The 16,751-nt window shown below is 37.1% G+C and overlaps 1 protein-coding gene across 2 annotated transcripts in view; it reads right to left on the bottom strand.

Moving 5' to 3' along the window:
• Window positions 1-255: 255 nt before the first annotated feature.
• The window catches only part of SPIN1 (spindlin 1), a 65,342-nt gene continuing 48,846 nt past the window's right edge, over window positions 256-16,751 (bottom strand). For both annotated transcript variants that reach the window (XM_067744997.1, XM_067744998.1), the window contains 3 exons: window positions 12,980-13,233; window positions 7,821-8,054; window positions 256-3,853 (listed from right to left, as the gene is read on the bottom strand). In XM_067744997.1, the coding sequence (XP_067601098.1) occupies window positions 3,654-3,853; window positions 7,821-8,054; window positions 12,980-13,233 (688 nt within the window). In that variant the 3' untranslated portion in view covers window positions 256-3,653. The remainder of the gene's footprint in view (window positions 3,854-7,820; window positions 8,055-12,979; window positions 13,234-16,751) is intronic.

Here is a 16,751-nt window from a genome sequence, read left to right as displayed (position 1 = left end):
ACAAACTTTCATATTTTGGACTATATAATATATTGGGGCTACTGATTATTGCTCCCTTTCTTTACAGGTACTATTACTTATCATTCAAATAAAAATTCTATTTCTTTCTGTTCCTATATATATCTGACATTTACATTTGGTGAAAAGAGGGAAAAAAGGTCTCTTAAAATCTTCAAGTAAAACTTCAAAAACTTTTTCAGAAGCACGTTTAACACATCACAGTTTGCTCATAAGCACAAAATTTACAGTCAAAAGTTGCACATAAAGGGTTTATTTTAAATGTTTTAAGGATAGGATAGAGTTACATCATAATTATAAAAATTACTTACAGAATGAACAGATTTATATTGTTTATACTTCTAAATGCAGAGAACAGGGAACTGTCTACACATTGTATAAAATAAAATTAAAAATGAATTCAAGCTTGAAAGATGAGGTCATTTACCTAATATTAAAATGCGAACACGAAGACCTCTGAACTATACACATTCGTTCGAACTGCACTAATGATGGAAAATACAAAAAGCGCAGCATTTCCAAGGAACCACAGACATTTTGACCATAATTATTTTCTGTTACAATAATTCCTGTTTTGTCTTTGGAGAACTGTCTTTTTTTTTTTTTTTTTAAGACAATCAGCTTCAAGAATGTCTTCAGGCACTACAATTTGTGACAATCAAAACAGTCTTCTAATGGGTCCACAGCGTTCAGAGATTCAAGCCCAATGCACTTCAGGGTTTGGCACGTAAAACAATAATAGAAATGAAATCTGGTTTAGAAGCAACTGTGATTGTTTTAAGAATGCACAGTCCCTTCAAATGCTGCATGACATACACAACTGGAAAATCACCTTCTGTTGGCACTACATTTGCTTCACCAGTGCATCTTCATCCTACAACCACTGAAACAGCACAGTTAAGCAAATATACAGAAACTGAAACCAAATAAAAACAAAGATAGAAAACAAAAAACCTAAATATATTTAACATGCAATTTTAGTTAGTTACATTGAACATTCTACTTAGAATAGAGCATGCAAAAAAGGATGGTCTGCTTTTAAGGTTTTCCTTTGAAGCTTTACATGGCAGCCAGACATCACGCACGCACACACACACGACACAATAATACTATAGCAGGTCAATGAGAAAGGCCAATACATTTTATACAGAGATTCATGTCTTGTGTTGTCACAAGTCCCATGATAATTTTGGAAATTAATGTTGTATTCCTAGAACAAGGAACCAACATTCCGATACCAGGAAAATGCAAGCAATGCATGCAGATCTGAAACATGAGCCTAGACGAAGCCTGAAATACTCGGCTGGGGAGCAGAGTTAGTCATGGCATCAGGAAGTGTGGTTTAAGCCACCAAAAGAAAAAAGAATGGGAAAAAAAAAGGAAAAAACAACAAAAAAAAGACCCCTTCCCCTTCCTTCAACCCTAAAGGCAATAAATGGAACAATGATTAAAATAATGATGATAATAAATCACGTCACATTCATCTAGAGAGATCACGTGGTATTAAAAGTTGCTAAAGGTACTTGCAGAAAAACCACAATGCAAGTCATTAAGTAATGCCAGAAATGTTTCAACTCAACTGACCCAACCCTCAGGATACCTCCAAAGGACTTTGTTTTTCAGTCTGAAGTCACTGTGTCCTGTTCATGCAGTGCACGCTGGACAACACACTCTCTGGGCCACATGTGTCCACTTGGGCACAGGGAGCTGGGCTCAACCTTGAGATTCACATGCAGGAACTCTTACAAGAGCCTCCAGGAGAACAGATGACAGATCTGTAGCATGACACTTGTTTCAAGCACAGGAGGAACATCTAAGACCTGGGTACCCACTGCATGGAGAAGCTCACCCCTGGCTGCCCTCAGTGAGGCACTGGGCACGCTGGAGAGAACTGGGGTGCTGTATTTACATGGTGTGCGAGGTTACCACCCACCAGCACAACAAGGCACAGCCTTCCTGAAGGCAAAAATGGGCATCACACAAACCATGCAGAGCGCGGCCTTGAAACTACAGAATCTCTTAACATCAAGAACAGCCATGACAGACGTCACACAGACCTGGTGTTTGACTGAGATTCATATGCATTTAAGCTTTCTGCCCAAATCAGAGGTAAGATTTTCAATCTCCACAAGACTGGTTTCACATATCATCTTTCTCCTAGCTTTCAAACTGCCAGGGATCATCCAAAACAAAGTGATAGACTGATGTTCTGCTGCTAAATGAACCACTTTTGCAGTTCTATTTTAGTTAAAACCACCTTGCAGGAAAGGATTCAATGGCTAAGGGCTGCTATCAGTCACACCCACAAGCCAGTGCAGGTGACTGACCCTGATGTGGCAGGATCCACCAAATGGAATGAATCCACATCAACAGCATACCATGAGTAAGAACATACAGCACCACAAGAGGTGTCAGGAATTTAAGCTGTTATTTGTCTAGACATTCTTCGAGGGGAAAAGCCAAGGGGGAAAAGCCTTCTGACCATAATCATATATCAGTAATAACAGTAATAAAAATAAAGGTATCCCAGAGAACTTGTTAAAAGGCAACAATGTCATTCTTAAACTTACATTTCTAATATAAAAGCACTACGTTCTTCCAGGAACTTACCAAATACACATAAACCGCTGATATACTGTTGCCTTTTAAAGCCGTGTACTAAAATTCCAGATTACTAATTTGTACAAATAATGGACCAAATGTGCCATCCAAAATACACCTGGCATTACACTATGTGGACCAAGTACCTGGGCTTTGCTTAAAAAGAAGTATTTATGATAAAAAATGTAAACAAATAATATACAAAGCTTAGAATTAAAGGCAGCCTTTTACCCAGATTTCTAACTGTTTTGTAAAATTGTAATGTGGGTCATTAAATGTTCACAGGTGATTCATATTTGAATTTACAGTTTAAAGCCTCCAGACTGAAATGGTACTCTGAACTTGACTTTCAAAATAAGCTGAATGTCCCGATGTGCTTCCTGTGCCCAAATTTAATTTTAAATAAACAGCAGTAATACAATGAATACACTAAATACAAATGGCTTGGGTCAGCACTCCTGTTAAACTGGAGAAAATTATGTAACCCCCACTCCAACCCACAAAGAAAGGACTGCCCACGAAGTGTGTGTGTGTGTGTGTGTGTGTGTGTGTGTGTGCGCGCGCGCGTGCACACAGATCTATGTGTATGTATATATACATTATATATGTATACACACAGATATAGATAGATAGGTAGATATAGATACATATATATCTCAAAAAAAGGCAATAACAAAAATACCAAACTATGCTTGCATTGTGGCAGCAGAATAACAGTGTTAAGCGTGAAGGGGAAAGTGGATAAGATCTACTACAGTTTTAAATGACTATGATACTAGCTTAACTTTTACCAGACTTGCCTGTAACTCCCTTCCAAACAGACAGACTTCTTTTAAGAGGAAGGAGTTCCTTACACAAAATGCTTTGTGTTCACATAAATCTGTACTATTCAGAACAAAACCAGTTCTGCTGGCAGAGATTGTGGGTTCGCAGGGACATTTAAGCTTTCATTAAACTGGAAAGCAATCAAGTCTTTATGTCTACAAATTATACATTTAAGAGTTCCACAAATTTGGCAAAGTTCGTGATGACATCTAGGATGTTTTCACCAAATCGTAGACATAAATATGGAAATCATCATCAAACTTGATGAAATAGACAGACGGTTTGGCTTCTACTTGATGAATGACCATGCCAGTCCTTTTAGAGCCATCTTCTTTGGCATATTCCACTTGTTTGCCTACCAGGCTGTCCACAACTTCTCCTGGTTCCCTTTCTGCTGGAGGTGAATCATCTGTATTTAAAAGGGGGAAAAAAGAGAATTTAGAGTCAATTTTTAGATACACACCAACTCACATATCTATTTTAATAATTAAAAAAAATTTTTTTTAATATCCTGAATTCACCTTGATTTTCTAGACCAAGAGTCAGCAAACTTTTCCTTCAAAGGCCAGACAATACATATGTTAGGCCTGAAGCCATACGGTCTCTGTACCAACTACTCAGCTGTATTGTTGTCACATGAGAGCAGCCACAGATGATATATAAATGAATGGTGTGGTTGTGTGCCAATAAAACTTTATTTACAAAAACAGTGTGCTGATCCCCAAGAGCTAGACATGTAAATGATTTTGAAAATCATAACCAGAAATTTCTTTGGCTTATATTTAGTTATAGCTATAATTACCTAAAGAGGGATGGACTAAAAGAAGGAAAGGGTCAAGAAGAAAACTGAATACAGTTGACCCTTGAACAACAGGGGTTTGAACTGCATGGGTCCACTTATACAGGGATTTTTTCCAATAGTAAATACACGATCTGCAGTTAGTTGAATCCACAGATGCAGAGGAACTGCAGATACGAAGGGCTGCCCATAAGTCATATGCAGATTTTCAACTGCGCGGAGGATCAGTCTCCCCAACCCCCAAGCTGTTCAAGAATCAACTGTAATTATACAACTTCTTTCTTTTTTAAAAAAATTTTATTGAAGTATAGTTGATTTACAATGTTGTGTTCTATAGCTTCTTAAAAATAAGGCTGTTTTCCTTTGAAATAATTTCAAAGCAGATAATACCTACTGGGATTACTGAGAATGTGCCTAAATGCCTAAGTATTCCTGTCTTATCCTGTGAATCCTTAAAGCTTTTTTCCCCTCAACTTCATTTCATCACACATGGTCCTCTTAACCCAGTTTCAAAATAAAAGAGATTTCCTGTGCTATAAAAATAGGTGCTAAGTGAACTCCATCCTCAGACCAATTACAACTGAATCTCAGAGGATGGCTGAGGCACCTGTACTTTTTGAGAAACCCCCAAGAAAATCTGAGTGTTGGAAAACACTGCCCGCCCTATGACCTAGCAAGAACTCTGTAAATTCTAGGAATACACATAAAATGAGAACAAACCATCACTGCCAACAATAAAGAAACAAAGTACAAAAAAGGGTAGCCAGGGGATGGAGCTAGGCAGTTACAATTCTATTTTAAGAAACCCCTAACAAGTCCTGAATAACTCAAGCTCTTATCCATGTAGTAACAGAGAGCCTTCAAGTAGGACAACCAGGTATCCTGGTTTGCCCAAGACAGTCAGTGCTTATGCCTGTAGTCCTGACACAATGGTTAGCAGTGCACCTTTTTATTTTCACATGTATCCTGGTTTGGATCATATCATGTATCTGTATTAACAGTAGTTTGCCTCTTTGATTATAATAAATTCTCTCATTGAATGGCATAATCTGAAACCTGCTATTCTGATCTCACACAACACAAACAAACCACCTGAGCATAGTGTTATCAGTTCTTTAAAAAAAGGAGGTAAAGAGGAAATCTAAGCTGAACTCTTCTTCAACAGTGCTCTTCCATCAAGCAGCAACATCATACCACACCACACTTTTGTGGCACCTCATGTGTACAAAGAAATTACGAACACATGATCGCCATACGTTTTACAGTAACCATAAGTGAAGAAGCCAAGGACTCAGAGGCCACTGCAGAGCTCTTTGTATCAGAACATCACAACAGCAAGTAACAGCAAATAAACTTCCATACCACTCGAAAGAAAGGAGGAGTGAGAGGATAAAGACGTGGTTGGTACAGGCAATGATTTAATCTGCAAATGACCTCATACTTTCTATTATCAAGTCAACAGTACTTGCTTTGGACATTTCTCTACAAAAAAAGTTTAAAACTTCATATAGGTTGGAGGAAATGTTTTTATGGTATGCTCTCATATTTAAATTCCCGCCTATATAACACTTTCCATTACACATTTATAACAAATATACACGCACTTAAAAAAAAAAAGATTAAGAAGGCAGAAGTCAGGGCTAGATGAGCACATGAGTAGATTCAATGAGTGGCTTGTTCACAGGAAGAACTTAAAAAAAAAAGGAACAGAGATGGTGTTACATTGCTAATATATCCAGTGTCTGTCAGTCAGCCATATCTGCCTAGGGCCAAGAATTCATGTGTTTGAGGAAAAGCTATTGAGTAGTTTAAAGAAAAAAAAAAAAAGGCTTACGCAAAAGTGAAATTAAGAAAATAATTTTATTCACAATAGCATCAAAAAGAATAAAATACTTAGGACTACAAGAAGTGCAAAAACGTATACTCAGAAAACTAGAAAACGTTGATAGAAATGGAAAAAACTCAATAAATGAAAAAACATCCCATGCGCATGGGTCAATGGCTTAACTTAAGATGGCAATACGCTCCCGCCAAACTGATCTAGAGATTCAACACAATACCTAACAGAATCCCAGCTGACTTTTTTGCAGAAATTGACAAGCTGATTCTAAAATTCATACGAAATTGCAAAGAACAGCCAAAACAATTCTGAAAAAGGAGGATTCACACTTCTTGATTTTAAAACTTATTATGAAGCAGTGTAATCAAGTGTGACACTGGCAATAACTACAGACATATGGACAAATGGAATAGAACTCAAAGTCCAGAAATATCTTCATACCTCCATAGTCAAGTAATTTTTACCAAGGGTGCCAAAACCATTCAGTAGGAAAAAGAACAGTCTTTTCAAAAAGTGGTTTTCAGACAACTGGATTGCCACATGCAAAACAAAGAAGTTGGACATGACACATCATAAACAAATATTGACTCAAAATGTATCAAAGATCCAAGTAAGACCTACATGTAAGAGCTAAAACTGTAAGACTCTTAGAAGAAAACATAGGGGCAAATCTTCATAACCTTTGATTTGGCAAGGGCTTATTAGATATGACACCAAAAGCATGAGCAATAAAAGGAAAACTAGAAAAATAGGATTTCATCAAAATTAAAAACTTTTGTACTTCAAAGAATACTTTTAAGAAACTGAAAAGACAACTCAGAGAATAAGAGAAAGCATCTGCAAGTCACATATCTGACAAGAGACTTATACCTATACTATTGACTGTTACGACTCAATAACAGAAAGACAATGCAATTGAAAAACAGGCAAAGGATGTGAATAGATATTTCTCCAACAAGACACACAAATGGCCAATAACACACGAAAAGATACTTGACATCTTTAGTCATCAAAAAAAAATGAAAACCAAAACCACAATGAGATACCATTTCACTACCACTAGGATGGCTAAAATCAAAAAGTCAAGTAACAAGTGTTGGTAAGGATGTGGAGAAATCAGAACCCTCACACACTGTTGGTGAGAATCTAAAATGATGCAACCACTTTGAAAATCAGTCTGGCAGTTGCCTAAATGATTCAACCCAGAGTGATCACTATGCCTCATCAATTCCATTCCAAGGCATATACCCAAGAAAACTGAAAACAAATGTCCACTCAGAAACTTGTACACAATTCTTCATAATAACCAAAAAGAAGCAAAAAAATCCAAATATCCATCAACAGATGAATGAATAAACAAAATACAGTATATCCATACAATCGAGTTGTATTTGGTTATTAAAAGAAATGAAATACAGACACACGCTACAACATGGATGAGCCTTGAAAACATAAGCTGAGTGAAAGAAGCTAGTCACAAAGGACCCCACATTATATACACCATTCATATGAAAGTCCAAAGTCCAGAACAGGGAAAGTAAATTATTCTTGGCAAAAGGGTAAAAATTTCACAACCTATGCTTTGTGCATGACTAAAAGAATAATCACTTAACCCTAATAATTAAAATTTTTAAATGTATCTGCACAAGAGTTAATCAAATATCTTGCTCTAAAGATATTTGATTTATCAAATTATTTTTGAATTATCAAAAATAAAAGTTGTCAATCTATACTTACTAGAATCGGGCATAATGCGAAGGTCGCCTTCTTTATAATCATCTAAGAGCTGGTACATGTACAAGACAGGATCTTTTTCATAGGTGATGTAAAACCATGTGTTCATTATAGGGGCGCGTGCTAAGACCATTCCCCTCCACTCGTCTTTAGAGCCATCCTCGGTCTCAAACATGTGTTCCACTGCTTTGCCAATCATTGTGTCGGCTAGGTGTGCATCACTGATTCGAGATGTTGCTGGGGACAAAAAAGCAAACAATGGTTTACGTGAAAGAATCTGCTTTTTTCTTTTTTTTCTGAATTCATCTGTTCTTGGTACTGTACCTAATTAAAACTTTTAGTTTATTCAAGGTATAAAGTGTTTTTTTGTTATTGTTTAATCGATAATTATTTTAAATTATGAGATAGAATTAGACTTACAGAAGAGTCCCAAAAATAATATTGTTCCCATATACCCTTTACCCACCTTGCCTTTTAAATATCTTATATAACCATTGACCATTTATGAAAACCAAGGTATTAACCTATTCAAGGCATAGGTTTTTACTCTTGCCCCTACAATCTATTTTTTACAATAATCAGAGTGATATTTGTGGCCGTTATACCAGATTGTGTTGGTCATTTGCTTAAAATACTCCAGCACTTTCCTTTCATAATTTGAATAACGAACTGCTTCTCCAGATCCACAGCCCATTGGCCATCATCCCCTGGCAGCCCTCTGCCCTCCTGCTCGTCACATACTGCTTGACTGCCTTACACCTCAGCAGCATGGGCATCTTTTCCTGGGATACCCTTGGGCTGACTACGACCCCCACATCCTCAAGGGCTGGCTCTTCCTGAGCAGATGTCCTCCCAGAGGCTTTCCAGGACCACCCGGTGAAAATAGCCCCAACAATCAGTCACCTAACCGAGCTTGATTTCTTAAAGACATTTACCACTCTCTGCAGTTATCTTGTTTTACATGTTTGTTTACTTGCTTTTAGACTGCACAGTGATGAAAGCAAAGGCCTTTCCCATCTTGTTTCCAATACTGTGATCACAGGGGTTCAACATTTGTTGTATAAATTATTTCAGAGGAAAGCAGGTTGTTCTAGATGGCCTGTGTGATTAGGAACACAGGCCTCCCTACTGGTGTATCAACAGCCCTCTGCAGCCCTGCTCTACATTAAAGACATAGGTGAAAAATTACAAGTTTCATTTTCTTTTTTAATATTGGGAAAATTATGGAGGAACCTACTGATTTTAAGATTTATCCATTCCTCACATTTTAGACAATTATCTTTAAAAAAAAATTAGCACTTCTTACTCATGAGTCCTATTTTTGTCAAAGTTCAAAGGAACAAAGATTAGAATTTCTTGGTAAAGATACTGCTATCCAATTTTATCAGAAGGACACTGTAAACACATACGGTAGTTTTCTTTGCTTAAGTATGCAATAATTACCCAAAATAACAGAGAATTCCCCACTGTGCATGACACTATAGCAAAATCCCACTAGTTTTCTTCATACCAGAAGTTATCAAACTTTCTCATCTTAGGACTCCTTTACATTCTTAAAAGTTTTTGAGCATTTGTTTATATGGATGATAAATATCAGTACCAACTATTTTAGAAAAATGACATATCTAAAAATATGTTAAAATACCTACAGAAACACATTTTTAATGAAAAATATTTTCTAACAAAAAATTAGTAAGAAATGTCTAGCTTTAAAAATGGACAGCTAGGGGCTTCCCTGGTGCCGCAGTGGTTGAGAGTCCGCCTGCCGATGCAGGGGACACGGGTGCGTGCCCCGGTCCGGGAAGATCCCACATGCCGTGGAGCGGCTGGGCCCAAGAGCCATGGCCGCTGGGCCTGCGCATCCGGAGCCTGTGCTCCACAACGGGAGAGGCCACAGCAGTGAGAGGCCCGCGTACCACCAAAAAAAAAAAAAAAAAAAAAAAAAAGACAGCTAGAATCTCATATCTGTTTCAGCATTCAATCTGTTGTATGTACTTTTAGTTGGTGTATAAAATCACAAAGATATGCTGTTGAAAAAAATATTTTATTAGTGTTCAGATAATTCTAGGTATTCTTCTATGATACCACATCAAAACTCAACAAGTGGTAGCTTTCCTTAAAGGTTAATTGCAATGTAGAATCTGAAATCATTATCAATAAACTTCTGTCGCACTATTAAATTAAAATTCATTTGTCTCCAGAATACATAAAGAACGCCTACAACTCTACAACAAACAAAACAAAAAAATCAAGTGACCTGATCAAAAAAGTGGGCAAAGGACTTGAACAGACATTTCTGCAAAAATGACATACGAACGGGCAAAAAGCATATGAAAGATTCTTAACATCACTAATCATCAAAGAAATGCAAATCAAAACCAACAGAAAATAACAAATATTGGTGAGGATGCGGAGAAATTGGAACCCTCGGGCACTGTTGGTGGGACTGTAAAATGTTAACAAACACTATGGAAAATATTACGTATGTAGGCTCCTCAGATAATTAAACACAAAATTACCATATGATTCAGAATTCCTGGTTAAATACTCAAAAGAACTGAAAGAAGGGCTCAAAGAGATATTTGTATACCCATGTTCACAGCAGCAGTATTCACAATAGCCAAAAGGCAGAAGGAACCCAAGTGTCCAATCATGGATGAATGGGGAAAAAAATGTGGTATACACATGCAATGGAATATTATTCAGCCTTAGAAAGAAAGGAAATCCTATCACATGCTACAACATGGATGAATTTTGAGGACATTCTGCTAAGGGAAAGAATCTAGTCACAAAAAGACAAATACTACATGATTCTACTTATGATGTATCTAAAGTAATCAAATTCATAGAAACAGGATGGTGGGTGCCAGGGGCCAGTGGGAGGCAGAAAAGAGTAGCTGTTGTTTTAATGGGGAAAGAATTACAGACTTGCAAAATGAAAAATTTCTGGAAACCTATTCCATAACAATGTGAATATACTTAATGCCTCTGAACTGTATACTTAAAAATAATTATGGTAGTAAATTTAATGTTTTGTGTTTTTACCACAACATAAAAAATCTGTCGGTCTTTGAATGGATCTTTCACCAATATATGATTTGGTAACATCATGCATTGCTCATATAGAAAATATTGTATTCACTGAGTTATGCAGATCTTCCAAATAGTGGGAAACTCCAGTGTATAACTGTGAAAGGATGAGAGTGAAAAAGGCAAATTATATCTTAAGATTTTTATGAAAATTAATTTTGACCTAATAAGCCTCCTGAATTGGCCTCTGGAAACCTCAAGGGTCCTCAGACTACACTTTGGGAACTGGTACTCTGTGACATCACATGCTTTTGGGTTGACTGACTGACTTTTCTCTCCACCTTTAGCTTAAGGAAAACAAAACTGTAACTTTAATGTACTGCCTTAAGCAAATTAGGAAAGACCATTTTCTTCCTACATGAAACATAAATGAAGTCCAAATAAATTTTCAGACTAAAGTATCATAGGGAATACCATAGTTAACTCTTAATTAAATTAGGCATGTAACATATTGCTGCTTTGCACACAGGCCTTTGGATTTCCTTTTTTAAATTGCTTTTCTGTTTACAAAAGCAATCCATATCTACTGTTGGAAACAGAGATGGCCCAGAAGTAGAAAGAAAAACATTAAGAAACCCTTAAATCCCATCACCAGAGATACTCATATATCTTCAGATATTTTGGTTTAGTCAAATCACTTTTTTATCAAGATAAAAGGTTTCTTCTGTCCTATGATGACAACAGAGCTAACATAGGTCATGTGGCAGAATGCAGTAAATTTCAAGTAAGCTAGCAGCCTTGCCCTTGAAGGGGTCAGAAACTAAAATTCTGGGTCAGAAAAAGAATGTATGATAATTACTGAGCACAAATAATTGATATAAAGGTGTGGATAATACTTTTTAAGCCCTGAAGGGAAGATTCTTCAATGTTAATTTCTAATGTGGAAAATGGACTGATGTCAAGATCAGGAGAAAAGAGGATGTGCTTCACAAGGAAGAATGTGTTCAGCTGAACTTAGACTAAAATGCCAAAGATTTACTATTACATAATTAGTTACCTTTGGTTAAAAATACAAATTTAAAGAAAGATTTCTGTGAAAGCTGAACTATATTTATACAAGATGAATAAAGACAGTGTTTGCTATCTAAAGCAAGGATTAAAAAAATAACTTGCTGCTCTGGCAAAGTTAACTTGATGAGGAAGCATGTGTTCCAGGAACACAATGGCAAAAACAAAGGGGGAAAGGGGGGCTAGGTAAGCGTCTTCCCTTGACAATTTGATCCCAAATTTCTATCCTTCAAGTGCAGATCTGCTGAGGCTCTATTTTGTACATATATAGGCTTCTAAGGACAATTCCAAAAGCATAAACCAGATTCAAGCAATAGCAGCATCACTGTAATAATAATAAGAAAACATTTCAAAGTAAATACTCTGAAGAAAGTAACAACTTGGGTGTATTCCGTTGATCTTAAGAATAAAATCATATTTTATTTTATTCTTAAAAATAAAACCAGTCATTATTATTTAACTGACACCTTATGCCTTAAGGAACCTAAGGTATGCAAGGCAAAACTGATTTGTATGACATTAAAAAAGCCATTCATTTCCCACAAACCTTGTACAAACGAACCCCAAAAATGTTGTAACAGAGTTCACATGTTTTGGTTGCTTAAATTTTGGCTGAAGGTACAATTATCACTTATATAATAATACACAATGATAAAAATTCACTTCACATAAAGATCCTAAAATAAATACATGAAATTTTTCTGAGCTATTATAATCTGATGAAATGAGCACATTGAATATTTGAGCTAATGAGAAATACTCTTACTCACCAGAGTCCAGATAAACTGAGCAAAATGTGGGAAATAATCATATTAGAAATTATTAGACTGTCGACTTCTTGGGGAACAATTTTATACGTCTTTATATCCTTCACAGTTCCTTGAACTTTGGTTTTAGAACATTTGCTGAGCAGTTTTTGTGGTTTTAGGTGACTGATTTAAATGTGTATCAGAAGTACTTATGCTCCAATTAAAAAAAATACCAGTAATGCTAATAATCAAAAAGCATCCATTTCAATAATCATTTTTAAAGCATATAATGCACAAACAGTAAAGAGAACTTACCAACTCTATCAGGGAGGACTTCAAGCGCAGAAACTCTTTCATCTTTATTAAGTTCTAGTCCATAAACACAGTCAAATCCATCGTATTTTATAAGATACAAAGAAGGATTTACAGGCACCTGGTCCAGAACGGTTCCTTTCCACTGGGTGATGGGGCCATTCCCCTCTTTCCACCCATGCTGAATCCTGCAGCCTACGATGTTCCGCCGGGGCTGGGAAACAGGTTTGCTCGGCCCCACACTGCTCCGATGTTTTCTGTATTCACACATATACACACGTAAGGTATCATCTCAAAAGTATGCACTCCTACCAACACAACTACTGCTAGCTAGCATGCTCCCATCACAGATGATCCGGGTCCTATGCTAGCTAATGTTGCCACACTCAGGGTTCAGGTGGCTACAGGCAGCCATCTCCCAGTCCCACAGCCGTGCAGTGGTGGCTCACAGGTGGGGCCTGTCTCTAGCAATAGAAGCTTCTTGTGCACCCTAACTGTGGACACACAGAAAAACACAACTAGTCAATAGCAACTTAGCCTTAAAATTAAGTATCAGTTTTTCAGCTTTCTGAGTTTCCTTTAATTCAATCAACTCACAATTATCCAAATTAATCAAAGAAAGACAAGGGCTGACTACATGAAATAACCACACATGCATATGGCTTTATAAAATAGAAATCCATTTCTCATTAAAAAGAAACTCAATTTCACCCATTCTAATGCCCACATAATTTTGTCCTCACTGGCTTAAACAATAAGAATAAACTAGACATTTAACTTTTTCTTAAACTGGAGTCCAGGCTGGCTTCTATCCATGCATTTATACTATCATTACTTCTCTAGAAAACATAACCTTCAACACTTAAATTTGTAACAAATACTTAATGTAGTATTAAAAATTATTGAAGCAACACCAAACTACATTCTTTCTCAATTACAAACAATCGAAAAATCTACATACAATGTTTACAAGTAATACACCTGGCTCTCAGTATCAGGGAAAAAATCTTCATTTCATGTAGAAATCCAGAGACAAGGGACAAGACTTGGCTTGAACGCAAGCTGAAGGCCAAAGCCATGCTGGCACATGGATGCTGCTATATGCCAAGAATGAAAAAATTTAGGGAGCAGAAAAGAACCCACTCATAAGAACCCAAAGCTTATGTGGGCATAAAGCTCTCATCTGGTAAACCACAAATAAAAGTGGTGAACAAATGGCATAAATACAAATAAACTTTTAAAAACAAGTAATTTATTGTAGCCTGTAATATTTAAAACTACAGTTGTATATATTTTAAGTAGACCAGCTTGGTAAACTTAGTGTTTTGTGAAACAGAGAAACAGGTTACAACAAGATATTAAAGCTGTCTCAAGGAGGCCTAGAATCAGTTGACACAGTCCTTTACCTAAGCAAGATAGGGAACACCATTTGGGGAACACCTCAGAAGGAAAACTTCTCCAGTTGGACTGTAAAAGGGTTCAAAAGGTTATATGCAGGACATGAGACCAGAAAACGCTGTGTCTAACCCAGCCCTTAAGTCTCTGCAAACACCCAGCCAAATGGCCTTCCAGGAAAGGCAGAGCCTGAACTGAGGACACATACTGAGAATAACATCCTGAGTAGGGTGAGGCCCGTGGGTAAAGGAAAGATGAGGTTCAGATGCTTACAGGGTGGGCCCAAAGGAGGCCGACCTCAACAGGTATCACATAGGAGACTATACAGAGAAACTTGAGTATGCCATGGGAATACTGAAGAGCTCTGCAGCAAGGATAGCTGTCCTGGAATACTCTCACCCCTTCTCATGTACAAAAGTCTCGGGAGAGAACCATGGTGGCACCAATGGGCAACGGAGGCAAACCCAAAAATATGCCCACAAGGCAGATGGAAATTACCACCTAACATTATGCACATAACAGAGGCCATGAAAGAGGAACTTACATCAAAAACATAAGAGCCCAGATGAGAGACAGCTACACAAGAGAAGATGTGAGAAAAATCAGACACAGTCAACAAACAAGCAGCAATTTGAAAACTTTTCAGAAATGAAGGCTAAACTAGAGGAACATGGAAGAAATTGACACCATGGGGCATTTAAGGAAAACAGATAATAAAAAAGAGACAGATGGGAACAGATATGAAATTCCAACTTCCATGTAACAGAATCACCCAAAAGCTAAAATCAGAGGAACAGAAAGAATACTAAAATAATTCAAGAAAAATATCCAGAAATAAAAGACTTAAATGTACACACATGCCCCTGGGAAAACTGACCCAGAACTACTGACACTAAGACAGTCTAGTGAAACAAACAAACTTTAAAGAAAATAACATCTCGAGGGCATCCAAGCAAAAGAACTGCATCATGTGTAAGGATAATCACATGTGTAAGGAAAAGAAAATCACACAGTGACACCGTGTGCCACCAGATAACTGAGTGACAAACTTAAGGTTCTCAGGAAAGAAAATGTGAGGTGAGGGTTTTACAGGCAGCCAAGAATTCTATACTGACCTCCAAGTAAAAGTATACAGATAAAACTGTGTGAACACATAAGAACGCGGGGAATACTGTTCTCACAAATGCTTCCTGAAGAAGTTAACAGTTGGCCATCCATATCCATGGGTTCCACATCCTCAGATTCAACCAAACATGGATAGAAAAATCCCAAAATTCCAAAAAGCAAAACTTGAAATTGCCATACGCAGGCAACAATTTACCTGTCATTTACATTGTATTTACAACCACATAGTGTTTACACTGTATTAGGTATTATGAGTAATCTAGAGATGATCTGAAGTATATGGGAGGACTTATGTGGGTTATGTGCAAATACTATGCCATTTTATATAGAGGACTTGAGCATCCATGGATTTTGGTATGGTGTGAAGGGTCCTGGAACCAATCCCCCTCGGACACCAAGGGACGACTGTACAGGACAGAGTTTCAGATAATCAGGAACGCCTGGGGACTTCCCTGGTGGTCCAGTGGCTAAAACTCCGTGCTTCCAATGCAGCAGGCCGGGGTTCGATTCCTGCTCAGGGAACTAGATCCCACATGCCACACCTAAAGATCCCACGTGCCGCAACTAAGACCTGCTGCAGCCAAATAAATAAATATTAAGAGGGAAAAAAAGAAAGAACACTTAGAAGAGTTTCAGCACAGAGCTGATAGTAAGCAATGAATATCTCTTACTATAGAACAAACACAGGAACAAGAGAAATAGAGTAGTATTTAACTATTACCTGCTCTGAAAATACAGTTAACACTACTCTGAAAAGGGGGATGAAAGAAGAATACGTAAAGTATAAGAAGCTCACCAAGCAAAAGAATATTACTTGGAACAAAGTACCTGGTATTAAATGGAGAGAGAAAGGAGAAAAGCAAGAGCTAAATTCAATATTGTTCATAGTAAGGAACCAATCTATATAACCTTAAATGAATTAATAAGATTAATTTTAAAGGACTTCAGTATAAAACTTAGTGGAGAGGAAAAAACCTTAATAACATATTATCGAGTCTGTAACTTGTAACTACTACTAATACTCAAACCCGAAAGAAAGTGAACCTCAAGACCTTTTCATAATCCCTGAAAATGTGCCACTACATCCAACTGGCCCTCTGTAGGGATATGGCTGGTGAAGGTGATTACATTCCTCCTTTAGAATACAAGAATCTTTGCTAGCATTATGTTTTTCTTCAAGTAGACAATTACCTATCTTCTTTTGATCTTTAGGCAAAAGTCCTTGTGTTTCATCCTGTGTACAGGATCAGGCTTT

Source organism: Pseudorca crassidens, chromosome 7, assembly GCF_039906515.1.
Source record: "Pseudorca crassidens isolate mPseCra1 chromosome 7, mPseCra1.hap1, whole genome shotgun sequence".
NCBI lineage: Eukaryota > Metazoa > Chordata > Mammalia > Artiodactyla > Delphinidae > Pseudorca > Pseudorca crassidens.
The sequence above is the reverse complement of the archived record's forward strand: the minus strand, read 5'-3'. Positions and strand labels throughout refer to the sequence as shown.